Raw genomic sequence first — 27,875 nt, forward strand, 5'->3', positions numbered from 1 at the left:
CAATCCCTCAAAGAAACAGTAACATACAGAGATCTTTCAGTACTCAGATTTTAACCAAAACCTGACATTTCTCCTCTTTTCAGACTGTGTATTGCTTACTCCAGAAGTAAGGTTATTTGTAATTCAGGCCAAGGATTGACACTGCAATCATGTCTACTGGTACTTGCCAAAAATGAACTGCGTGTCAATGATCACAGATCAAATTCCTACTACAGATTAATAGCATTAAAAGCTTCCAGTTATCAGAACAAATGGAATTGCTGATCCAAGGCAAACATTTTGTTGAGGAAAAAAAGGGCTCTCATTAAACTAATATTTCCCATATTCAGTTATGGATGATTTATGTATACCTTCCAGTGACCTTTCCCCATTCAACCTGCCCAAGTATTATATCAGTCATTTATTTAACATGTCAATAAATAAAAAACAATTAAAAATTCAAGCACAGAAAGAAATATTGTAGTTACAGTGCAAAAGGTTCACAATGAAATGTCAATCCATGATACATTTATTGGTCTGGGTTTGTTGGAAACTCAAAACCCAGCCCAGATTTACTGAAAGATTCATGAACCAGATGAGCAGAAGAGAGCTAATTCAGGGGTTTTCATCCCATGGTTCTTACATGAAACTAAGTCAGATTTGGTGGCATCGACTTAGTTTTGCTTCAGGATTGGAGCTGTTGTAAGAATTGGGCCTACACATTTACCCTATTCTGAGCTCAGTAGTTAAATGTGAGTGAAAGTTCATAAAATGTCACAATAATCTATCACAATAAAAATTGATGGGGAAAAGGTGCAAAAGGGAGACAAAAAGACTAGGTTAGTCCAAACAAAAAGGTTTACTGATATAACTCAAGGACTGTGTTAAAATCATGCCTGGTAAACAAGAGAAATGTGGGACCAGAAATCAGTGAACCAAAATTTGTGTATCTTGAAATTAGGTCTACTTCATGGACAAAATCATGAAGGGGATGGGGTAGTCAACCCATAATTCCTTTTTAAGATAATTCCTTAAAGATATTGGGGGGGGACACAATATGGATGGACAGACGCAAACGCTGGTTGACTGAAAGATGAGAGAAGGGGAAGGAGTGAGCTTGATCACCATGACTGCCCCCCTCACTGTCTTCTGGGACCCCAGACCTTTGCCTTCCTGATCCTGAGAGATGTCCTGACTGGACCAGTCTGAGAGAGGGACCCAGATTACATTGTCACCTTTACTGGCTCTGGCTAAATGCTGAATACCACCAGGGATGTGAGACTGTGTCAAATCCCCTCGTCCCCCCATAAAGTCCTTTTCACACACACACCCTTGTGTCCTTACCTTCTTCCCCCACCTTGCTTCTTTTCTTTTCTATCCCTCTTCCTTTTTCTTCTGTCTAAAAAGTGTCTGGTTTAGTCGGCCAAGACTGTATTTTGTGACACTGCTTTAAGCCAGTGAATAGAGAGAAAACTAAAAGCAATGCCCTAAACAGCCTGGCGCTGGTCTCATAATGGCTGAAAGACCATGTTCTGTGCCTATGTGTCTCCAGCAGTGAGGTTGAAAGTGAGGGTTAACAACAGAGACAGAAGCTGCATTTTTATCTCTGCTGTTTTTGTTTTTTCCTCCTTCGTGTGTTCAGGGCCGGCTCTAGGATTTTTGCCGCCCAAAGCAAAAACAATTTTGGCCGCCCCCCCCCCGTTTTTTAATTACCCCACCCCCGCCCCCACGTCAACTCCGCCGCTTCCCCAAATCCCCAGCCCTGCCTCCTCCCCCCAGGCTCTCAAGCCTAGGAGGGAGGGAGGGGGAGAAGCGGCGCCCGCGCCGCGGCCACTCGGCGTCTCCCCCTCCCTCCCAGGCTCTCAAACCTGGGAGGGAGGGGGAGATCCCAAGCGGCTGCGGCGTGCGAAACAGCTGTTTCGCGCGCCGCTGCTCTCCCCCCCTCCCAGGCTTGAGAGCCTGGGAGGGAGGGGGAGACGCCGAGTGGTCCATCTCTAGGTTAACAGCCGCTTCTCCCCCTCCCTCCCAGGTTTGAGAGCCTGGGAGGGAAGGGGAGACCCCGAGTGGCCGCGGCGCACAAAACGCAGCAGCGGAGGTGAGCTAGGGCGGCCGGGGCACATTTTTAGGGGCGGCATTCTGGCGCCGGCCATGCCGCCCCTAAAAATGTGCCGCCCCAAGCACCAGCTTGTTTTGCTGGTGCCTAGAGCCGGCCCTGCGTGTGTTTGTCATGTTGCCTCTTTTAGGATCAGACTTTAACAACCGTTCCAGCCCCTCACAGCTAACTTCCTCTTTTTCCTAAAAAGGACAGTTATTTCCATCTTTAATACCATCTGAAAGATGATCAAATGGAGTCAGAGAGCATTCCTTTTAAAAACTCCAGCTAGAGGAAAAGGAACAAGGGGTGTTGAAATTAAACCCTAACTTAATACTTTACATTTTACATGCTAACTGCTTTTCCTTTTCCCCTCCTCTAAAGGTTTTCAATAATGTGTTTGCTATGGTACTAAGCAGCATGAAGGTCTCTGTATACAAACTACCCAATCTTGTTTAACATTGTTTAATGTTGGACAGTGACAGGGTCACATTATCACCTTTGAGCCCATTTATTTCACCTAAATTTATACAACAGCTGTTAACCTAGAGATGGACCAAGCCCAAAACTGTGTTCCCATGAGCTTTAAACTAAAACTACTGACTTCCATGCAGTAGTAGTGAGCGCTGAATTCCACATAAATATGGAAAGTTGTCACTTCAGAAATACTGAACTGTGCTATTTGCTATGGTCCCAACACAGGACAGCACCTAAGCATGTGTTTAAGCCCATCCTTCTTTAGGACAGGACTGAAGTGCATGCTTAACTTGAAGTAGGAGTTTATGTCCTATTGACAAGTGATGTCCTTAAAAGGGATGCTTTCCTGAATTTGGGCCTCTGTAATTGCATAAGGTGTTATTTTAGAAACTGGCTATCAGTATTTTGCCATTTGTTCACAGTGGGCCAAATTCATCGGTGGTACATCATTTATTTCTGTGAAGTGACAGATGAATTTGGCTGGGAATAGAGCTTGAGATTTTCAAAGCAATGTAAGAATTTAGCCATATACCTTCCATTAATTTTAATCTGCAAATCTCAGCCACAGCCTTTAACTCACCTAGCTATGCAGTTATTTCACAAAATAGGAAAGAGCACAATCTTCTTGCAATCATATTTTGTGTTTCTATAGGGGCAAATTATGTCAGGGACCTGGAGTCGAATAATGCCCCTCCAAATGGATTGCAAAGAAAGCCTTAGATCCCTCTGCTTTCTAGCTCTGAGCAGCCCCCTCAAGAAAACTATTCTAGAGTAGAAATAATGCAGGGGCAAACTGCATAATGCTCATGACAGCATCAGGATTCATAAAGCACAGGAAACATGAGACTACCTGCTTTACCCATTAGTTACATCCAGTCATGTCCTTCAAAAGCTCCCACTATGGAAAGGCTGTAAAGTTTGACATTTTCCAAGCAATAAATAGGCAAAGGACACACAAGCACTATCAACCCCAAGCATTCAAAATCATGAGTCAGGCCTCACCAAATATTGTAAGATTGGCTTAAATGTGATATTTTGAAAAATAATAAATCTGGAATTCTATTTATTTGTATTTTGGCATTATAGCCATTATGCATCACACTTTTCAAGCTTTTCTCTGAAATCACAAGGGCTAAAAGCTTTTTATTTATTTATTTAAGGGCTGTCAATTAATCAGTTAACTCACACGATTAACTAAAAAATGAATCATGATTAAACAAATTAATCATGATTAATTGCACTGTTAAATACCATTTTAAATTTATTGAATATTTTTGGATGTTTTTCTAAATTTTCAAATATATTGATTTCTATTACAACACAGAATACAAAGTGTATGGTGCTCACTTTATATTATTTTTTATTACAAATATTGCATTGTAAAATGATAAAGAAATTGTATTTTTCAATTCATCCCATACAAGTACTGTAGTGCAATCTCTTTATCATGAAAGTGTAACTTTAAAATGTAGATTTTTTTTTGTTACATAACTGCACTCAAAAACAATACAATGTAAAACTTTAGAGTCTAACGTCCACTCAGTCCTACTTCTTGTTCACTTGTTCAGCCAATCACTAAGACAAAGAAGTTTGTTTACGGGACATAATGCTGCCTGCTTCTTATTTACAATGTGACCTGAAAGTGAGAACAGGCATTCGCATGGCACTTTTGTAGCCGGCATTGCAAGGTATTTACGTGCCAGATGTACTAAACATTCGTATGCCCCTTCATGCTTCGGCCACCATTCCAGAGGACACACGTTCATGTTGATGATGCTCATTAAAAAAATAATATGTTAATTAAATTTGTGCCTGAACTCCTTGGGGGAGAATTGTATGTCCTCTGTTCTGTTTTACCTGCATTCTGCCATATATTTCATGGTATAGTAATTTCGGATGATGACCCAGCACATGTTCGTTTAAGAACACTGTCACAGCAGATTTGACAAAACGCAAAGGTGGTACCAATGTGAGATTTCTAAAAATAGCTATAGCACTCAACGCAAGGTTTAAGGATCTCAAGTGCATTCCAAAACCTGAAAGGACGATGTCTGGTGCATGCTTTCAGAAGTCTTAAAAGAGCAACACTCAGATGCAGAAACTACAGAATCTGAACCACCAAAAAAGAAAACCAACCTTCTGCTGGTGGCATCTGACTCAGATGATGAAAATGAACATGCGTCGGTGCGCACTGCTTTGGATCGTTATCGAACAGATGACATCGGTCATCAGCTTGGACGCATGTTCTCTGGAATGGTGGTTGAAGCATGAAGGGACATATACATTTTTAGTGCATAACAGGAACTGGGACTAAGAAAATTCCCCAATATCATGAGCTAATGATAAAATCATGAAAGTTAGCAACACTGCCATGCTGCAAGACACATATATAATTTTGTGGCAGGAATACAACATTTTGATGTTGTGTGCTTGAATATAAGCCTTCTTCCCTAATCGGAGAACTGCCTTTCCTTTATTCCCGGGAAATCTAGGTGGTCATCCTATGCAGAGTGACCTCTCTACAACATTTCAAAGAAGCCAGCATAAGGGTTGTTGATTCTTCCCTGTGCTCCTGGTAGGAGTGACAGGATATTGACATGCCCACCAACCAGAATTCAGCCTATTGATTCCTTCCTTTGAGTGCACGCAGGTGCACATGCACATATTTCCTCTAACTAGAAAAGAAAAAAGCCATCAGCCTTTGTTCTATTTTCACCAAAGCTGCTCTGTGTCCTTGGAAGTGGAGTGTACTGAATAGCAGCACAGAAAAATCAAGTTCTGTGATTCTCTGATTACAGTGTATAATCCGAAACCAAAAGTTCTGTTATGATAGTGAACTATATCTCTGATGCAATCTACATTTATTATTCTCCAGTCTAGTAAAGAGGCGAGGTGGGGATTATTATAGTAGAAGGGACAAATGTGCACTTCAGTTACATTAATATACTAATCCACAGGACTCTGACAGTGTTTGGGAGGAACACTTCTTACGAAATGAGCAGAAACAGTGTTCTGCTTTGCACTGCTCTCTCCCCCCGTATGCTGTCCAAGTAGGTGCATGAAGACAGAGAGGGGAAGCAAGCTTTGTAAGGAAAGTATTTCTGCTCTCATCATTTGAACTTCGGCATTATCCTAGGCCTGTTATTACAAGATAAACCACATATCCTGGTGTGTGGGAGACCGAGCCCAAGTATATGATGGTTCTGAAGTCCAGATGGGATAATAGCTTATTCTACTCTGTCGTCTGCCTATCTTTGTTTTTTGTGCAAAATGGTGATATTTGAAACTTGCCTTCCTCATAAACATGACAACTTAGATGGCTAAGTACAAGACTGGTGTGTCAGATGGATGACTAGTGTAGCAGGGGAAGGTTATCATAAACTCTGCTATCTCTGGAATGGACAGTCAGCTGTACCGGACATCATCATTACTAATGAGGAGCAGAAGAAGATCCTCATGGTGGACGTCACAGTTCCTTTTGAGAACAGGACCCCGGCCTTTCAGGATGCCAAAGCTCAAAAGTGGAGAAATACACCCTTCTGGCCAATGCTTTGAAATCTAGGGATTATGAGGTTCAAACATACACACTGATCGTCGGAGCCCTGGGCACATGGGATTCCAGTAATGAGTGAGTGTTGCGGGAATGCAGAATCGGTCTGCACTACGCTCGGCTGATGCGGCAACTCATGGTGTTGGACACCATTGGGTGGTCAAGGAATATCCATTTAGAACATATCACCGGATAGCGGCAATACCAGGAAAAATGAGCTAGAGTGCCACTGAGGAGAGAACTTAGGAAAGTAACTGAAATACTTCTTTGACGGATTGTATTTACTGAGACACAACCTATCCTAAGTTCTCAATTACTGAGGGACAATTTATACTCATTGCTATGTTTTCTTTCCACAACCTACTCTTAGCATAACTTTATGAGTGATGTATCTGAATATTTGGATGCTAATATTTAAACTGTATCGTTAAATTTATTTTGGGGTATTGCAGATTATGTACTATAGATATTTTATTACTTTTTAAACCAAACTTTGTACTTTTGGAAAATTTAAGCATTATAATCAGATGTACAGAAACTCTTTCTTTAACCTGTCTATTAGATACATTTTAACATTATCTTTAATAAACATTTGTAACTCGTTATCCTTTCATGTTGGACAGGAGCCCTGGTCCAGCTCTTTATTCAGTTTTAACAGCTGGCACCAGCTCATTCACTGCACACTTACCTCGTCCTGCAGCAGGTAGGGATTCCCTTCTCTTGTGGTGCAAGGGCACATGAAGCGGATTTTTCAGGAGGGATTTTGCCACCCCTCTACAGAATTCCAAATACCTTCAACCTAGCCTATCCCCTCTGTTGCCTGCTCTGGATATACAACACGGTGCCCCTTTTACAGTCACGCTACTGAAATTCAAGAATGTTACCATACTTATGTATGCTGCTGCCATGGTCTACTCTCCAACTCCATAAAAATAAGTATTGATGCCCCACATAAAATGAATCCTTGAAATATTACTTTCATGTTGGCTTCCTTATCAATCTCCTTTCACCATAAAATCTGTCCAGGTTCTTATGTTGTTTTCCATCACTGTGGCTTCCGAGAACCTATGCAGTTCCTTTTGCCTACCATTATATTCACAATTTCATGAGAAATAACCCTACAAAAGTCCAAAGAGCCACAGTAAGAAGAAAATCCCCATTTTACTTCCTCAACCCACATCATGTTCTTAAAATAAATCAGTGTCCTGAGCCTTTAATCCTCTCTACTTCATATAAACGTTATCAATCAAGTAAATGGTCTCAGCTGAAGTATGACAAGACCAACCTGCCTCCACATGCCATGACATTGAAGTGACCACTATTTACCCATTTTTATCTCAATGGGTTTCATTACAGAAGAGCAGTGCGCTGAGGAATATGCCCTATGAGACCGATACTGATGGCATCCCTTACAGACAAGGCTTTAATATATTGCCAAACCTCTGGCAATAACCTTTGTCCTTTTCCCTGTCATCTCTTCTGGCTGCATTCAGAAGATTGGGTTGTGAGATTTAATCAGACCCACTGCAGAGTCTTTCTGAGGCAAAGCAGAAAACACCTATATGACAGCTTGCATGCAGAGACCCATCTGTTCCCTCCATTATGAAAGCCAGACACAAAAGTGGTTCTCCCTTGCACAGACTTAAGGTAATCAATAACCAACCAACCTTCTTCTCTCCCCTTCACCTACAGAAACCCTATCTTAAACCAATCAGACATTTCAAAGCAGCTCTGTGTCAAATTGCCAAAAAGGACAAGAAATTCATACTGAGAAGTGTCAGAAGATGCTTGCTACCATTAGGTGTCTCTGCCTTTAAAATACCGTGGGGTTCTCCAAACTTCAATAGAGATTAATTTGATTTAATTTATGTGGATAAACTTGCTCGGTACATAATTGACCCATCTCTCTTCCTTACAGTGCATTTTTTTAAAAGAAAAAGCCCCAAAAGGATACATATTTTATTATGTAACATTTTTAACATTGATATTGTCGTAGTGCCTAATAGCTTCTTTGTGGTAATTTGCCCTGTCATTGCTCTCAAGAAAAAGCTGGCAATTAAATCCCTTTTGTGAGTAATGTCTTGTCTTATTTTGTATGTTGTGCATTGTCTGTCAGTTTATGTTCATTTACAGATACTTTAACTCCAGTAGTCAGTGTGCAAAATAATACCAGGGAGGGGGATCTAGAGGGCTGAGATATGAAGCTTTTCATTTCTCTGTTTACTCTCTGAATGCAATTCACATAGGCAGTGGGTTAGTTATTATCTTCCGATGGCTGTTCAGTGGGCCTGTGTGAAATGAGTTTGTTTGTCTCAGTTTTGCCTCCATATCACAAAAAACATGGCCACAAATGTCAACAATGTGAGTAACATAAGCAGAGAGGCCAAAGACTGAACAGACATCCCTCACTCTGCATACTTACACAGCATTCTGGAGTCCGTGGGAGTGAGCCTCCCAGCCTGAGTCAACAGACTTGTGTAAGGTGTACAGACAACACTTTGAAGTTTTGGCTCAGGCTGGAGCTCAGGCTCGGAAGCCTAGGGAGGGCAGTGGGCTTCAGAGCCCAAGCCACAACTTCAAAGCACTGGCTGTACAGCTATTTTTAGAGTGCTAGCCCAAGCCTCACTAACCCAAGGCTGTTGACCTGGGCTGGGAGGCTTATTCTCGTGGGCTCCAAAACGGTATGTAGACATACCCTGAAATACTCCCTCCCCCACAGGCCTTATCTACACTGAAGCTAGACAGGTGCTAGTGCGACAGTATCAGTGTAGACAAAACCATGGTGCTGGTCACTCACATTCAGTGCTGGAGGTACATGAGCGAGGCTTGCACTGCTACTGCTTGTGCTGTACCTGCTCTTTGGTTAAACAGGGGATGTTAGGGTCAAATTTTGAAAAGCAACTAAATGATGTGGGAGACTGAATTCCACTTTCAAAAGAGATGTTGGAGCACCGAAAGTCAATGTTATTTAAGCTCTTAAATCACTTTTGAAAATGGGAATTCAGTTCCTAGGTCATTTAGTAATTTTTGAAAATGTTCCCCTTAGCCTCCAGGGCAGTCAATTTGGCAACTTTTATGAATACTAAATTTTCTCCCCCTCCAAGTATGAACTAAATAGTTACTGCATGGCAGCACTATAGGGCAGAGTTAAGGTTGTTTGGGTGCTTTAACTGTGCACGTCTCACCTTAACATATTTGGATTTCTATTAAGCATAATCTTAATTCTGACTTTCCTGGCTGGGGATAGTTTTGGGGTAGTTTTAACATCCCTGTTTTTCAGCATTAAGTAACTGATACCTACTGTCCACCTTAATTCCAACTTAATATAGTTTTTTTTGTCTAGGAATTAACGGTTACATTTTGAGATCTACATCATGGAACAGAGTGTTGGGGATACAGAGGACCAGAGCTACGTATACTCAGACGTTTTGATTCATAACAATTTGTACAAATCTTCCTACCCACCCCCAGTTGTTTTCATGAGAGTTTGTACAACTAAGTTTCAGGTTCAAACAAACACAAAAACCCAAAGTGAAATTTCATCACAAACTCAGGTTGTGCCTGATTTTGAGTCAACCCCCCCTAGTTTTGGACAGTTCCCTCATCCAACCATAAATCGCCTCAATTTCACATGAAACTTTGGCTCAAATTCGCAGTTAATCCAGAATTGCAAATCTCAGCAAGCCTTTTTTGGTAGCTCAAATCCAGAGTTTGTAATGAATCCCATAACCTGGTATAAACTTGCCTGGTTTGACATCTTACAAGGGAAAGTTTCAGAGCTCTGCTGTGAGAGCCTTCTGACTCAACACAGATTGAGCTGGACGGCAATGTGAAAAAACTGAAATGACAAAAGAAAAGACCTGTATGATCATCCAAAAAAAGAGACACTAGGTTTTTTCCTTGTGCAAATGTAATACTTGAATTGTTAATAGTGATAAAGGAAGATGCTTAGGAATTCTAGAAGCTGGTGCAAGAGCACATTAGTTTGGCTTATTGATGGTTATATCAGCAATAATGCTGGTGTACTATATCTGGTGGTAATAAGTCATCAGACAGGGAAAAAGTGCAAGTTTTCAGCAATTCACTCACTGGTGAACACTACAAATGGAACTTAAAAATAAAAAAGCTCACCTCAAGATAGAAACCAACTGTGATCTTTATCAAAACCAATACAGCAGGCTAGATCAGCAGCAATTCTGCTAGTGAATAAGGATGCCACGCTATTTACAAAGATAATACACACAATCACTGAGATTTAATACTGTGATAATTCAAAATGTAAAGGGCTGGCTATCTCTATATCAGCAGTCTAGGGGCTTGTATATTTAAACATTTTAGAAAAGTGCTTATCTTTGGCTACATGATGAAGGGGACTACAGATGACGCTTTTATTTTTATATTCATGGAAAGAGACAGAAGTGTGTATTGAAATATGTTTGAGAATGGGAAAGCTTGTACTTGAACCACCAAATGTGTTGAATTAATGTTAAAATGTAGCACAGTAAACGACAGCTTGGCTATTGGTGTACCAAAAGGAACATGGCTATATCATTTTGATAGTGAAATAATTTTCCAGAGACCAATTTGTGCTTTCCGAAAGGACACCTATGTCAATAGAGAATATATTAGAGTTAATAAGCAGCAAATTAACAACAGTAAAGTCATTATCAAACCTTCAATGTAAGTCACAGTAAGAAAGAGTAAAAACCTCATACATTGTCATCAATTTTGCCATTAAAAACTATCCATGACATCCAGCTCTCATGATAATTAGGTAACTAAGTTTCAACAAATAAAAGGAAAGGAACTGAAACTCCAATTGAAAACTTTGTTGAGGATATGTCTAGACTATATCTACAGTAATTTCACAGTATGCCTGCAGATGTCTCCCTTAATCTCACCAACCTATTGTAGCACACACAGTACTGTAATACAGAAGCTAAAGGAGAGAACAGTCCTTAACTCATAGCCATTTTAAAGCAAATTTCTTGCACCTTTGGAAGTTGGCCTCAGAACCGAGTGAAAAATTGATCCAATGAGTTTGGATTAAGACTGGGAACAAGAAATCCACTGAAGTGAAGAGGGCATTAGATTTGGAGTCAGAACATCTGGGTCTGTCATTGACCTGATGGGTGACTGTGGGCATGTCACTTCAGCTCCTTGCCTCAGTTTCCCCATCTGTAAAATGGAGTAATGACACCCTCATGTGTAAAACATTTTAGGATCTCTGGGTGAAAATTGCTATGGGAGTGCTATTATTGTTATTTTACTTCTTCTCTTAGGATGAAAGCTGTCTATATAAACTTCAGACCTATATATTGGAGTGAGCAAAGAATATAAAACATCCCACAGCTACCAGCACAGCAATGTATTTATATACATCAGTAGTATTTCCACCTCGAATTAAAGACCTGTCAGTTCTGTTAAAACCCCTTACATTCAAGCAGCAATGATTTCATTTGAAATATAACTGAGAGCAGGTTTATTTAAAAAAAAAAAAAAGTGAACGGTTGTGGACATTTTTTGATTTAGGAGGAGAGTAAAGAATAATAGTAGTTTGCACTTAGCTTGACTTTTATCCATGTTTCATTCATATATTTTCTTCCATGCATACAAGAAGTTATCCCAGTATCTGAGCAGGGCCAGCTCCAGGCAACAGCGAACGAAGCAGGTGCTTGGGGCGGCCAATGGGAAGGGGCGGCACGTCCGTGTCTTTGGCGGCGGGTCCCTCAGTCCCTCTCGGACCGAAGGACCCGCTGCCGAATTGCCGCCGAGGAATGAAGCGGTGCGGTTGAGCTGCCGCCGAAGTGCCGCTGATCGCGGCTTTCCCCCCCCCCCCTTCACCGCATGGGGCAGCAAAAAAGCCTGAGCCGGCCCTGTATCTAAGGTAAAAATCAAAGAAGTAAAAAAAAAGCACCGCAGAAGTTGAAAAACAACAAGGCACCTGGTTTGGACGGCATTCACCCTGAAATGCTTAAATATGGAGGCAAAGACGTGGAATCAGTCATCTGTTTGCTGTGCAACAAAATATGGACGGAGGAGAAAGTGCCAAAAGAATGGACCCTCGGTATCATAATCAAGTTACCAAAGAAAGGTGATCTAAACAATTGTTCAAATTGCAGGGGAGTAACACTTCTATCTGTCACAGGAAAAGTATTAGCAGCAGTCCTCCTGAACAGAATGAAAGGAAAGATGGATACCATCCTACGTGAACAACAATCAGGATTTAGACAAGAGAGATCGTGCAGTAAACCCTGAGATGGATTACTGAGAACACAATTGAATTCCAAGGCAGTCTTGCCATCAATTTTGTGGACTTTCAAAAAGCATTCAATAGTGTAAACAGAGAAACAATGTGGAATACTGTGGAATTTGGAATTCCAACAAAATTAATTAACATTATGAAGGCATTCTATGCCAACTCAAAATGCTGCATTAAAATCGAAAATGGATTGAGTAAACCATTCAGCATCAAGACTGGTGTAAGGCAGGGGTGCATCCTGTCTCCTTTTTTGTTTATGCTAGTCATCGACTATGGATTAAAACAATGCAACAGTGATACATATGGCCTAAAATGGAACAATTCAAGGCTATTTGATCTAGACTTTGCTGATGACATCGCTCTTATCAATGAAGATGCCAATGGACTACAAAAATGCACAAACCAAGTAAAAGAAGTAAGGGAGAAGATAGGTTTGAGATACAATGCAAAGAAATGTAGTCAGGTTAATGGGGACTACAGGGACAGAAATTGAAACTGGAGAAGGTGGACAATTTTACATATCTTAGAAGTATCATCAGCCAAGATGGTACTAGTTCCAAGAAAATAATAAGAAGAATTGGGAAGGCAAATACTGCATTTGGAAGGCTCAAAAACATCTGGCAACTCAAAAACATCTCCCTCAAGCCAAAACTGAATGTATAAAAAGCAATTGTTATTGCCATCACAACATACAGCAATGAGACATGGCAACTTACCAAGAAAGATACGCAAAAGCTGGATGCATTTCATCACAAATGTCTGAGAAGAATATTGGGAATAACATATAGAGATAGGAAGACGAACGAAGAAGTCAGAAAAATTACTGGACAAGGCACCCTCTCACAAATAATCTACAAAAGATTACATCAGTGGCTGGGACACGTGCTGAGAATGGAAAAAGAACGCTTACCAAATACCCCTTGAATGGAAGCCAGAAAATGCAAGAATAAATAGAGGAATACCATGAATAACATGGAAACGAACAGTTCTGAACGACATCAAGCACCTCAACATGAAATGGGAAGATTTGGGGAGAAGGGCAGTTGACAGGCAAGGATGGCAAATGTGGGTAGCCCAATGTACAGCAAAGCGGACTAAGGTCTAAGGTAAGGTAATTACTTTTATTTCATTTTATTGTGGAAAGTTCTGAGGGGTTGTCAAGGTGTGTCACCTCCACTCTGAACTTTAGGGTACAGATGTGGGGACCTGCATGAGATAACCCCTAAGCTTATTTACCAGCTTAAATCTAGTAGCTGCCACCACCAAATGGTTTAAACAAACGTTTATGGGAGAGTCATTTGGAAACTCTGTCTTCCTCCCAAATATTTTCCCAGTCTTTATCCCCCTTTTCCTGGCAGGATTGGGACTGATTCACCTCCCACCAATTCCTGGTGAGGCCAGATCCAAAAACCCCTTGGATCTTAAAACAAGGAAAAATGAATCAGGTTCTTAAAAGAAGACTTTTAATTAAGGAAAAAAAAAAAAGTGAAAGGAATACCTCTGTGAGATTAGCATGCAAGGAAATCTCACAGACAACAGATTCAAAACACAGAGTATTTCCCTCGGGGCAAAACCTTAAAGTTACACAAAAGAAACCCAATTTGATTCTCCCTCTTATGCAAAAGAAGCCATAAAAGAAAATAAAAATAATCTAATACATTCCTTCTCTAAATACTTATTACTTTCAAGAAATGTTAGATGGCTGATTCCTGGATCCTTCACTCCAGCACAAACTTTTCTGAACAGACAAAGGACTTTTTCCCCTCCTCCCTCTTTGAAAACATCTTGTCCCCCCATTGGTTCCTCTGGTCAGGTGTCAGCTAGGCTATGTGAACTTCTTAACCCTTTACAGGTAAAAGAGGAATTCACCCTTAACTGTCTGTTTATGACAGGGGTTGAGTCAGACCCTGCCCCTGAGTGGGTTGGAGGGCCTTGCAGAGTGAGCCCTTCCTAAACTCACTCAGCAGTGGCAGCTCCTATTCCACATCCCTCCCCGCCTCCACCCACCATTGTGACCTCATAAATGGGGTTGCAGAACCACTCAGGTTTGGCCCAGCCATCCCTCCATCGTGACAAAGGAGTCCAAATTTGAGGGAGTGGCATCGCGACCTGGTGCATGAGGTCACAGTGCCACTCGCTCAGATTTGCTCTGGCCATCCCCTTCATGATGGAGGGGTGGCCAGGCTAAGGCTGAGCAGCACTGTGACTCCGTGGGCCAGGTCACAATGCCTTCAGCAGCAGGCAGCCAGGCCCAGCTTCATGGGAGAGGAGTCACAAGGAGCTGCCAACAGGGTTGTTTTTACATTGTATTGCATGTTATTTCACATTTGCAAAAAAACACAGGGCTCAAGCTCTGGGTTCAATCCCTGGCTCTGGCACAGATTACTTGTGCGACCTTAATCTCTCTGGGCCTCCGTTCCCTGATCTAGCCTCTAGCCGCTTCTATAAATAATAATAGAGTTACTCCAATTTTACACTGATGTAACTGAGAGCAGAATTTCACTATGAGTAAATCTTTGATGTAATTACTATAAATACCTAAAATATAGCTTTATATTGTGCACCGATGAAGGACAATTATAGTTTATAAATTACTACAGGCACTTTATATGCAATAAAATATAAAGTCCCTGTCTCATGGGGACCTTAATCTTGATGCTTAAATCTAACGGATGTCAAAAATGTATTTATATGATTAAATTCTACTGTCAGTTTAACTAGTGTAAATCTGAAATAATTCCATAAGCTGCAGATCCATCACCAATTAACTAAAATCCCCTTAGAAGAAAATTAGCATAATATTAAAAAATAACATACAGAGTCCATAGCCAACTTTGGGCCCTGTCCTGCAGCTGGCCCCTACAAAAACCTCCAGTTACTCTCCCAGGAATACCACATGCAAAATAGCTAAAGGAGTTAGACTCAAGAAAAGCCAAGATGTTCACAGTTGAGGAGGGAGCCTCTAATACTTACTCACAAGGGTGCAAAACACCCTGGTTATTATTCTGCTGCCTTCCTCTTGGGTACTCAGGTTTAGGGGGTTTAATTCTTAACTGTGACTTTCCTTGCTTTTATGGTTCACACTACATGTTGTCTTAATAGAGATTTTGTGAATTATACACACATCAGCATATCTTTCTTATTAGTTCCGGTAGGTGTTAGACATTGTTACACCGAGGCTGTACTTAGTGACACTTGGGGCTCACTTCTGTGAACTTGCAGACACTAACACTGTTTTGCCTTTTTATATTTGTTTCCAAATCAAATATTTGTGATTTGTTGGGAGCACCCTGATGTGTAGTAATTTATAATAGCATGATAATTTATTTCAATTTTAAGTGGCATATTTTTCCTCTCTGCTCTGCAGTTTGCTCATTCACAGTTTTTTAATTGAAAACAGCAACAACTATAAAATGACAACACTAATTACAATAAAAGAAAAGAGACTGTTTTCTGCCTAAACCGGTATGCTTCCTCATGGCTCAATTCTGCAAGGTACAGCACACTCTGGTCCCATCTAGAACAGTACTTAAGCATGGGTCCAACTTTAATCACCTGATTAGGTACCTGCTTACGTGCCTAGCTACTCAGGGTCACTGGAACTTAAAGTTAAGCATAATGTTAAGTGCTTTTCTGGATAGGCCTAGAGTGCTCAGCAACTCTGCAGTGGGCTGATTACCAAAATTCTTTCCAATGATGGTACCCATTAGAAGAACCTTTTGAAGTGCCTGATTATCAGAAAGCCTAAGAAAGAAATACCTCACTAGCTAGCTGATATGCAATGGGGAAGAATGATTTCCAGTACACTGGATAGCTACTTTAAAAAATTAATTACATTTCTCTTCATGAGTTTTTGAATTTCAGATGCTGGCTTTATAAACTTGCATTTCTTTGCTGTCCATTTAAAGTGTCCATTTATATTCATTTATTCTGTTTTATCTATTGTTTTATCAGGCAATTTCAATATTCTGGCTCTATATAAGCCATTTCCCTTACTCAGGAACTGCAGTCTGTAATAACAGCAATCAATGCAGTTCATTCTGACAAATGTGTGTCAGAAAAAGACTGCTGTGACTTTGAAATATTGAAAGTGACTGATAACATAATATGTGAAGCAGAATAAATGCATACAAATGGAATTTTTAGCTGAGGAGTCCAAGTATGAACTAAATACAGTGTCAGAGTATTGCACTGAAAGCTCTATGTGCAAGCAGTTACAATGGCAAATTACTAAAGGCACTCTGCAAAGTGTTTTATGAATAAAGCGGTGAGTACAGTTTTGCTCGGCTGTATCCTTTTTTGTGTGTGCCTGCACTTAGTCATGAAGCAGAACCAAGTCATGTTCAGGAGCAAAATGTGGGAATGGAAAAGGCACTTAGTTTTTATAAAAGGCATCAGAGTCAACACAAATGGGACTAAGGCCTTGGTTTACACTGGGGACAAAAATCATATTAGTGAAACTGGGTCTGATCCTGGTTTTAAAACAAGTTTGGGCTAACATGGCTCATCTAGCACTAAAGTAGTGTATTAAAACCATGGTACAGACTAGGACCAACAAATCCTGAAAACTGATCCACAAGAGCAGGTCCTCACACCTTCGTTGAGCCCCACTGAAAATCTGAGAGCAAAGGTCTGTCCGGGTAAATCTGACCACACTATCAGGGCCTACACAGGAACTAAGTTTTGAAAGCCTACCAATTAGAGGTTTTTCACATTGCCTTTCATTTTTTTCAAAAAATGATCTGATTTTGCAAGAAAACCTACAAAAGATTGTGAAGTGTTTTTGCTGGAAAATAGGACCATTCTTGAATGAAAAATTCACTTAAGAATGGTTCTATTGTCCAGCAAAATCTCAAATTATTGTGTATTGTTTTCATTAATGTTTGCAAATAAAAATGGCCTTTCTACACACCACTAGCAGGGACTTAAAAGTACAGCTAACATCCCATCCACATTGGCCAGATAAACTGCGTTAGCCTGAACTGGTGTTAAAATGTGTTTAAAACCAGCTCTAACACACTTCATTTCCTCCTTTAGAGAGGCCATATATGTGGCAAGCAAGAACTAAGGAAGAGAAAGCAGCCAGTAAAAACACATTATAAGGCTTATGCTATTTGAAAACCTCCCTCAGCTTGTTGCACACAAGATTCCCACACTACCTCAACTAAAAAAACCCTCACCCCCTTTCCTGGATTTCATCCTATGAACAGGGATTAACAATAATACAAGTTTAGCTCAAGCTTTCTCCCCAGCTTTGCCTGCTCCTTATGTTCCTTCTTCAGGACTGCTCAGTCTATACTCCAGATCCTCTCTATCCCCCCCCCCCCCCCCAAAGAGCAACTCCCATCTCTCTTACATCCTGCTCATCTGCTTCACTGAGTTGACAGAACCCTCATTACCCTGCTCCCATCAGCATCAACGTATGTTAACAGGGCTGGCAGTTTCAAACAAACACTGCCTGTCTGTTACAGGAAAGTTTGGTTCTAAGCGACCCGAAATCTAACTTCTGTACCAGTAAGAAATACAAAACGAGAAAAGATCACGGAGGGTAGCAACATGCTGGAATATATTTTAGTTTTACTGTTATTTGAATTTACAACTGAGCACTTTTAAGTGATGGACATATAAACTCCGCCAATATAACATTATAATGTCAGGAATGCAATATAGTATTTTCACAACCTTGGATTTCCCCGTGGAAACTGCATGTACATTTGAGGGCAAAAATTGACCCTTTACATGTCAAAACTCTGTTGCTTAAGGCAAAAAAAAAAAAAAAAAAAAGGAGGCTAATTAGTAAGAAATAGTTTAGTAGGTAATGTATACCATCACCTTTAACACATACAGAATAGAGTGCTTCTTTGCAGTGGCTTACACAATCAGTGGGGATTCAATTTGCATAACCAGTTTTTCTTTTTATAACTGTAAACGAAGTGCTCATCATGAAGACGAGGGATTACTGCACTAACTTGGACCATGCTCAGTGTAGGCAGGGGCTATACAAGCTTTCATACATGGCTCTTCCATTGCACCTAAGTTCCAACCTGCAGAATCCCTCTGACATTCTAGCCTGGGGCATCTATTGAACTAAAACTGCCAATCATGCTGAACTGTGTAGTTGTTTTGTGATTTATCTGTGACCAGCTTCCTTGAAATGGCACACTGTATTAAGAAAGCTCCAGTGCCTTTCCCCAAGACTGTCTCATCATGCGCCATCTGCAGCTGAGCTGCATCAGAATCTTTTAACCTTTCCGCCACCAATTAATAATAAAGCAAAAAGCTGCATTAGACTTTCAGCCGTGTTTCTATTTGTGTTTCAATTTATTTCAACCTTTATTATATATCTAACTTAAGCCCCATAAGCACCAGTACCATCCAACAGGGAGCAGTGCAGGCAGAACCAATACAGTTCGTTTCCTAACCGCTTGTCAGGGAATCTGCTCACTGCTAGTGCACCTCCTCCTGGTCATTCTAGGGATTAGCTGATTCCAGGTTCACCACCTCCTGCCACAGGCTCTGCCTTCTCTTCCTAGCTCTCAGCGAGGCAAGATGCCCTGTGTTCATGGCTTAGCCCTCTGGCTAAGTCACATATGTCCTCCCTTCCAGAGTAGTAAAGTCTCTTCTTACAAATGGGCTCAGGCCCTCTTCGCATCCACTGCCCAGCTGGTCCACTTCCCCAGTGGCTAGTAGAGGAACCTGGGCCCACCCTCTAATTCAGGTTCCAGCTCACAGACCCTCATCAGCAGCCAAGGTCTGTTCCATTCTGGATCTGCCTCTTCCCTGAGCCTTTCCTAATTTTCTGGCTCCCCCACTTCTGCAGGTTTGCCAGCCCCAAAACTTCTTTCTCTAAGGGAGTTACCTTTGCTCTGTAACCCCCCAAAACACCTCCCATCACTCAGGGAGCAGCTGCTAACTACTTCCCTGTAGCCCCCGCTCTACTACCAACTTCCTGTCTTTATATACCCAGCCCAGTCCCTTCCTCCTCAGCTGGGCTTCCTCATTATTCAGTCAGGGGATTACTGAAGCCACCTGATACCCCTCTGCTGTGGCCTGTCGTGTTAACTGGCCCCCTTCTTAGCTTAATTTAACCCCTGCAGGGCAACTGTAAGAAAAGCATGCTTTGCTGTACCACCATCACCAGCTGCACACAGCAGGGGAGGTGCAGACAGATAATAAGCCAGGCAACTCCTTTCTAGACAGCGTAGAACTCCCTGGGCATTCCACCTTGGGCATGCAGTGGGGTGGGATGTGGCGAGACAAAGCCTCCCTAGGATAGTGAGGGTCTGTCTTCATAATAATAATAATTATGGGGAGGTTATTATTTTTGGTGATACGCTACTATGGGGAGTATTGGTTTAACTTGTAAGGCTGTATTGTAAACTTGCGGGTCAGAGGTTCTCTGTAAGGAAGAGGAGGAGGACACTTATGTGGAGAGGTGGGAGGAGGAGAATGGATTGCTTGAGGTGGGGCTGTAAAGGGCACAATGATAGTTTTTTGCAGGTAAGGTATTTTATTGGGATGAGACTATAAGCTCTTCTCATAGTTCCACTTTTGGTCCTGGGCCACTGGCCTAGATTCACTGACACACAGACTGGGTATACAGAATATAGCAACCCTCCTTTTCATCTAGGGTCAGAGGTCTGCTGGAGCAGCATGGAGAGAGGGTGACATTTTCAGAGGTGGAGACTTTAACTGGAGTTTATCTTAAAGGCTTCCTATATAACACATTTCTACCCATGACAGGGCAGAGACTTTCTGGGACCTGTGGGTTTACTGAAGTGATAAAAATGACAGAAGAGAGCGCCAGCTGCTGTGAGCACAGCCAAAAGCTACACCAGACCTGGTTCTCTCCTATGAATCTGAAATTTGGATTCTTGAAAGCATGATGAATGAGATACATGAAGCAAAGCTTTGAAGCTGGCACCAGGAAAATCACTACCCGTCTCTATTTCTTTTGCTTATAATTGTAAAAAAAAGGGAACTGCGTTCACCTTCTGAGCCACTAATTCATCATGACTTTTCATCATTTCTGGTAAGCTGTATGTTAGGTTTCCAAAGTAGCAATACTGAAGCTCCATGTGCCAAGAACTTCTCCTCTGAAGTCATGAGTATAATACATGCAATTGTTATGATCTTGTTTTCTGTGTGTACAACTTTAAGTGTCCAGAAGTTTGCTGAGGCAGCTGCCATTCTGCAAGGCACAGCTGACCCTGCATGCTACAGAGGAGTGACACTGTGCTTTCTGATGGCGACTTTACCTTTGTTCTTACATTGTTTCCCTTCATCTCAAAGTAAATTTGTTTAAACAAATAGGAACATAGTTGCTTATTGTGTATGAAAAATACAAAACAATTGTGGCTTGATGTTAGTATATAGTCTTGTTTGTCAGCCTGAGATAGAATTTTGGGTTTGACTTTTGATCCTCTTAAATCCTTACTAATATGTGTGAAGAACAATTGATAACAACACTGTGTGTTGCTTCTGCCCAGCCAGATGGGTTTGTTAGTACAATGAGAAAGAGTTAAGAAACAGAGCACAGCTAAAGTGTTACAGGGTATAGTGTGAGTGTAATATATGAGCATAGACTGGAAGGCTGCCTGGCTCTTCTCTCAAGCCAAGGTCAAGCAACAAGTTAGGAGGGGGATGGGGGAAAAGGCAGAAAAACATTAAAAGCCAAAGAAAAGCCGGGCCTTGGCCAGAGCATAACCTCACCCTTTACCCCTCCCATGGAATACAAAAGAGGTGGGACAAAGTCCTCAGACTCACAACCCTCCAAAACGGAACATAACCATAAGTTGTAAGGGGTGTGACTAGGGGCATGCACTACAGGTATATTTGGGCCTGCTAAGGAGGAGGAGGTGGGAATGTGGACAGAGGCAATGCTCTGTGGCATCAGAGCTGGGAACAGATCATTGGGACACAGACTCTGCAGTCGTGTAGCGCTATGGATATGCTTGCTTGGAACTAACCCCAATAAACATTGCGTTACCTGCACTTCGGACTTTTGGTCTTCTGCTTTCTGTCTGTGTGACAAGAACCGGGGGAGGGGGTGAAGGAAAAGCCCTCTAACACTTGATTTTCAGAGGTATTGAGCACTAACAGCTCCCAATTACCTCAGTGAAAATCAGGCCACTGGCCTCTGAAGCTTATAAAAAATTTACCTTTTCTCTCTCTAACAACATCTATGGTTTGGATCCTAACACAGAACTGAAAAATCTGAGTGTAATAGGAAAAGTGGAGATGTGAATGAGAACAGAACATTTAGCTGTTGCCTTGTTCTTGACCTACAATAGACACCACATGCTCAGAACTGAGCAACTGCTGTAGCACCATGGGAAATATAGACTTCTATGACATATCCTGATAGAATTTACAATTATTTGTATACCTCCCAGGAGTGCAGTGGAGGATTTAAGGCTCAGGATTGAAGAGAGTTCTTAATAGGTGTCACGTTGCATGTCAGCACACAGTTCCTACTGAACCAAGGGACACATCCTCCTGGAACTTTTCCTGTAGCATTCAGTAGTTCGCAGTATTAAAGCCCCTGTCATTACTTTTAAAAAATAACTCTAGTGTGCTGCCCACAGGGCTGCTAGTGCACAGAAGGTCATGTATTAATGGCAAAAAAAAAAAGGGGGGGGGTATTCTAACCTACCTGAGCACGTTGATTTGTTGTCTAATGGCATGGACAGGTGTATTTGTCAAAATCTGCCAAGTGATTATGAAGTCATTGAGACAAGCTGAAAGGTCCATTATTCAAATCTTTCCTAGAAAGATTTCATTATTATTTTGATACAATTACATTGTATCCGAATTCTAGATGGAGTGGAAGCAACTGGTTTCAAAGATACAATTATACAGACAGTGGTCACAATGTCTATCTGAGAGACCCTGAGTGGTTCCCTTCATATGTGAATACTGCTATAAAACAGTCTCATTAAATTTTTAGAAGCCTTACTTTGTTTCAGCTTAGAACAAAGCCTATACATAGATTCAAAGACCAGTTGCTTCTTTTTCTAAAGCTTCCAGTTTTTACCCTTTTATCTTAATAAATAATACCACAAAAATGCTTATTTGAAGACATTTTGATATTCCATTTAGAGCAGAACAACTTTTCTCATTTACTGTTTGCAATTTCTACACTGCGCTGAAAGCCAAATGATTTTTTTAGCCCCAAATGCTTAAATCTGCAGAATTTCAAAAGAAAATCTAATATTTTGTTTTACTCTTGCTTTTTTAAAACCTGTTAGTTAAAAAAAAGTAGTTAGAGAGGCTATTGATACGAAGGTTTCAGAATGTGTGTTTAATTACTGTATCCTCTGCTAGGCCTTGTCTATACACAGACTTGCAATGGTGTTATTTTAAACTGATTTAGTTAAATTAGGGCAAACTTATGTGTGGACACACTTATATCAGTTTAAAACTAATTACATGAGGTTAGCTTGTGCCTGTAAATTTATGAACAATAAACTAAACAGACGTAAGTACATCCACATAGAATTTTGCACCTATTTAACTAAATCAACCTAAAAGTCACACCGTTAGTTAAACTGCTGCATCTGTATGTGTAGACCAAGCCTTAACCTGATATGAATGTGTCCACACAGCAGTTCCATTGTCACTGTGTTCTTGGTTGGGGGCTGTCCCAAGATTCTTTTGATCTCAATCAAACCATTTGAGACAATACACAATAATACGATGGGACCACACATCAGGCTCAACTATTACAGGAAGTTACATCAGAGAATTTTATGTTGTTTGAAAGATTTGGAGATTAAGTGTTGGCAGCTCTAAATGAGAAATGCATTAGACCTGCTATCAATTAGCTTTACTATGTAAAAATGTAACTCAATACTGGGAGGTGAAGGGGAACTGGCTATATGAGTGATTCTGTTCTAGAGAACAGAGATTGCGATAGTTCACAGAGCAGGTGTAGGTCATTAAATTCCCCCAATGTTTTAGCCTTCTCCATGTGTCTTACCCTGTGGACACCTTGGAGAAGAGCATGCCAGCACATCCTAAGTATCTGAAAGTTACCACAGTCTCCTTTTGACTTCAAGTGCCCAGCTGAGAATCATGATCTACAGCCCTTGAGAGCAGAGGGGGAGTAGTCATCATCTGGCCTCTTGGGTACCTGGGGATCTTTTTCTCTCTCCCTTGTTACGAGGAATCCCCTATGCTGGGTGTTTCCTGTTCTGAAAAAGTAACAATGAGTCCTGTGCTGCTCATGCTCCCTGGGTTGAGATCAAGGATTTTTTTGATTTTTGTTTTTGGTCATCTTGCAAGACCTTATACAGCTGTACTCTAGGAATTTAACACTGTTCAGCTGATGGCGCTATACAGAATTTGGATATTTCATAAATGCAAAGACCTGCATTTTCACATAAATCTGACTAGCCCAGGAGAGAGCAGGAAATGCCAATACATTTCAAATGGATACCCTATAACATTAAGGACTTTGAAATATTCATAGGAACATTTGCTAATTCCACCGCAGCAAAATTTATTTCCTTCTGTCTAGAATATAGATTGCTGCAATTGATGATTATTCATCCTTTCCATTAGAAAGAGAAGCAAGGGTGATTTGTAAAATACTCATGATAGTAGTCATGATAAACAGTACTAAGAGAGCTTTGAAAAACCTGCCATGTAAGCAAGCTCTCTCTTCATGGTGCCTGTTTCTTAAGTACTGTTCCCCAGGTTCAAATGCTTAAATTTAAATTGACAGATGTAATTAACAATGGAATATAAGAGGGTCTAATATGGGTCCTCTGCCTGTTAGTGATCCCTTGTGGCAGGATGGGGAATTACACCACTTTACTCTGTCCCCTTTATGCTGCCACTTTCAATTCTGTGTTTGTCAAGTCCCTGTTGTGACCCAGCCCTCTGGTCAGGTTAGTAATCACCTCTGCCCCCTTCAGGGAGCTAGAGAACCCTAGGTCTCCTGAGTTTAAATAATTTGTCTCCAGAGTTCTTGGTGGGAGTAGGTATGGAGACCCAGCCCCACACCCACTCCACTGGGTTCCAACTCAGGGCCCTTGTTTGGAACAATCAAAACCAATCCTTCTCAGTCTCATGCTGCTCTCTGAGCTACTTCCTACCTCTCCTCTTCTGTAGGCTTCCCCTGCCCTGCTTCTCCTTCTTTCAAGTGGTGGCTTCTCTGACAGCTTCTCCTATCTGCTGGAGGAGTCTTCTCTCTGCAATCTCTCCAGCAGCTTCCTTTCTCCGCAAGAGTTCACCCTCACACAGCAGTAGTCTTTAGTCATGCACAGGGCCTCCCCTGCCTAATTAAATGCCTCCCAGTTACTCAGTGAGTTAACTACTCAGAGGTGAACCTGAGCTGCCTTATTCCCACTTGTGGAGCCTGTCAGAGGTAGGCTGAGCCCTTGACCCCTAGAGGGGCAGCTTCCCTCTCACAGAATCTCATAACAAAGAAATAGAAAGTTATTTAAAGGGAGGTCACATAGGTTTTCAGCGTATACATAATCGAACTCTCTAAATTGTTCACCAGCACTGCCCTGACAGGCGCATTCTGGCCCACCTAGGTGCATGGGGTCATGTCCCTTCTGGTCAGTCATCAGTCCTGATGATATAATCAGTTCTTTGCTCATTAGTGCTAAAATTGCATAATACCAGTTCAGACTCCCCAGACTCTACAGATCTCATAAATTATCCATCCACCTACTCTCCCATGCTGTGTTAGAGTATTAGAGCAGAGGACTGAAAATCAAGAATGCTGGGTTCTATATTCCTGACTCTGCCACTGACAAATTGTGACCTTAGGAAAGTCACTTAACTCCCTCTGTGCCGCAATTTACCCATGTATTAAGGGAAAAATTCCTTTCTTTTCTCAGAGGAATGCTATTATTTATACAGAGCTTCAAAGATCCTCAGATAAAAGGTGCTACATAAGTGCAAGTTTTTACGCTTCTTTCTGCTTACATATGCCTTCAAAAAATAATATACTGAAATGCTGCGATTCTGAGACAAAATAAAACTGTACTTTACTTAGAACTGTCAGACCTGCACAGTGAATGTCAATGCTTCAGATGACGGCATAATCAAACCTCCCTATTTGTTCAATACTGTACCACGGGGGGATTTTTTTTCTTAACTCTAGTGGCGATCATGTCTAATACCGTGGGGACTAATATGCCTCGCAAGTATATCCCTGCTTGCAGATGCTATTATTGTATCAGTAACAAAACTATAGTTACTATTAATAAAATGAAAATACTACTATTATTTTGCACATATATATCACTCTTGATCTGAAGATATCAAAGCCTTCATGTACAGGACTGGACAAAATTCCTAGTGACTTCAGTGGGACCAGGGTTTCATCCTTGGTCTCCTGCTTCTCTCTGTTTCCATTTCTTAAAATCAAACTCATGTGGCTAATGCTAGAACAAGATGACTTAAGACCCCGAAAGACACCTGATCACGTCACTCTCCCCTCTCTATGTAGCTGTTCCAGAGCTTAGATGGCTGGGGACATTCCTTAGAAAGATTATAGGAAGGATTTATGCTTGCTTATTTTGCATAGTGTATATCAATGCTAGAGTCCTAGATATTTTCTGCTGAGCTTACATGGACATGTTCACTGAAAGTTTCAATATTTTTGACAAGCAACTCCCTATAATGTAAATATATAAAACATTATAGGGAGTTGCTTGTCAAAAATATTGAAACTTTCAGTGAACATGTCCATGTAAGCTCAGCAGAAAATATCTAGGACTCTAGCATTGTTCGTTTGATATACACTATGCAAAATAAGCAAGCAATATATATATATATATATATATATATATATATATATATATATATACATATATATATATATACACACACACACAATCAAATATATAGCTCAATGCATTTAACTTCTTCATCACTTCTGTAAACTTTTAGATTTTTGTTAAAGTTTATCTCAGAGCACAAGTCAGGCAAATAGTTCCCAATCAGTAATATATTAACTGAATATTAGTCCCTTTCTGCTCATAGAATATCTATGAGCAGATAATGATTTCCTTGAATTTACGTATTACTTAAAATAATTCAACCATCTTTTTTAATATACTCTATTAAGTGAATGCAAATATTTAAAAATCAAATTGTGCTGCTTAGTTGTCAGATAAGTCACATAGCATTATTTCTGGTTGTTTCTTTCCCCTGTGATGATAAATGCACAAGCACAATTCTGGCACAATTACTTGGACAGGAGAATTTAAAATTCAGTCCTGTGAATATTCAATATCAAAACTCTGACATTTGCTTTCTGCAGATATCTGTGCCAGTATCTGAATAGTCTGAATATTCAAAGAAAGTGAACACAAGGAGAACAAGCCTGAATGAAACATATTCATATGACATAATGAAGGATATCCAATATGACAGCCACACAGAAGAAATTCCAACAAAGCAAGTGTGAAATTTTGTCATTTGCCTTAAGCGCAAATACTTAGCAATAGGGTTGGGAGAAAAAGTTTGGAATAAATAGGAACCATATAATTCACCCAGACCTTCATCCAAAATTCAAACTGGATACAAAATAAAGCTTTCCTGTGGTTTATAAAAGTATGTTTGTTCATTATTGTTGGGTTTTTTTCCATTTTACGTGCATCTGCAATTTTGAGTTAATACTGAATGCTGAGAAAGCACAATAAAGACAATTCTGTTGGTATTTCTGGTCTGACCAAAAGCAACAGGTACCAGGAATCTCACTAGAGATCTCACTTTTCCAGTTCCAAAAGGTTGAGTAAGCTTTGGAAAAACCTCAGAACTTTCTTACACGATTTTCTCTCCTTAGAAAAGGCTTGTAACTTTTTTGGGGGAGGGGACATCTTCTCAAAAGCACTGAGTGTGGGACCCTGCTAGCCACATAACAGAGGTTCCACAAATCATTTTTTGCTGCCAATAAAGTTCAGTGCAACTCTCTGATGTTTCTCAGGAGGGGGTGAGAGCAACTAAAGCAAAACTAGTATTTTAATGAGACTGCTAGAGGAATGAATAATTCAGCATAAAATACCAGAATATGCAATTGGCAGTCACCGGCTTCAATATGTTTGATGATGTAAGGCCAGGCGACACCAGTGTCTTTTTTCATTCCTTTCTTTTTGCTAAGCGGGGCATTTTTCTGTTTTTACGTACATTCCCAAATAAGTGAATGCATATGTACAAAGTCAAGGAGTGGACAGCAGCAATAACAGGAAGTTTTTCTCCCAAAGAAAATGCAACTAGAAATGGTTCCAGAACCGAGAGATATCTTCCCTTAATCCCTATTCCATCCTCTCCTGAATCTTACCTTTGTGAGAAGACGTCTCTGTAGGGGCTGCCATGCTGGAGTGCAATTCCATATCCCCTGTCTGCGACAGTGTTCCCAACTGTGTAAAAGGAGCAGTCTGGGTCATTGATGGCCACGTATTCCAGAACTGCTGCATCCCACACAAAGGCGTAGTTCCCATATTTCACCTGTAGCAAATAGAAGAAGAGCTTAAGGCTGCAGCTTGTCAACT

At 40.8% G+C, this 27,875-nt stretch overlaps 1 protein-coding gene across 2 annotated transcripts in view; it reads right to left on the reverse strand.

The window, feature by feature from the left end:
• Positions 1–27,875, reverse strand: part of GRID2 (glutamate ionotropic receptor delta type subunit 2) — a 1,035,124-nt gene that overhangs the window by 73,376 nt on the left and 933,873 nt on the right. For both annotated transcript variants that reach the window (XM_065405037.1, XM_065405036.1), the window contains one exon: positions 27,665–27,831. In XM_065405037.1, coding sequence (XP_065261109.1) covers positions 27,665–27,831 — 167 coding nt within the window. The remainder of the gene's footprint in view (positions 1–27,664; positions 27,832–27,875) is intronic.

Source organism: Emys orbicularis, chromosome 5 (genome assembly GCF_028017835.1).
Source record: "Emys orbicularis isolate rEmyOrb1 chromosome 5, rEmyOrb1.hap1, whole genome shotgun sequence".
NCBI classification, from domain to species: domain Eukaryota; kingdom Metazoa; phylum Chordata; order Testudines; family Emydidae; genus Emys; species Emys orbicularis.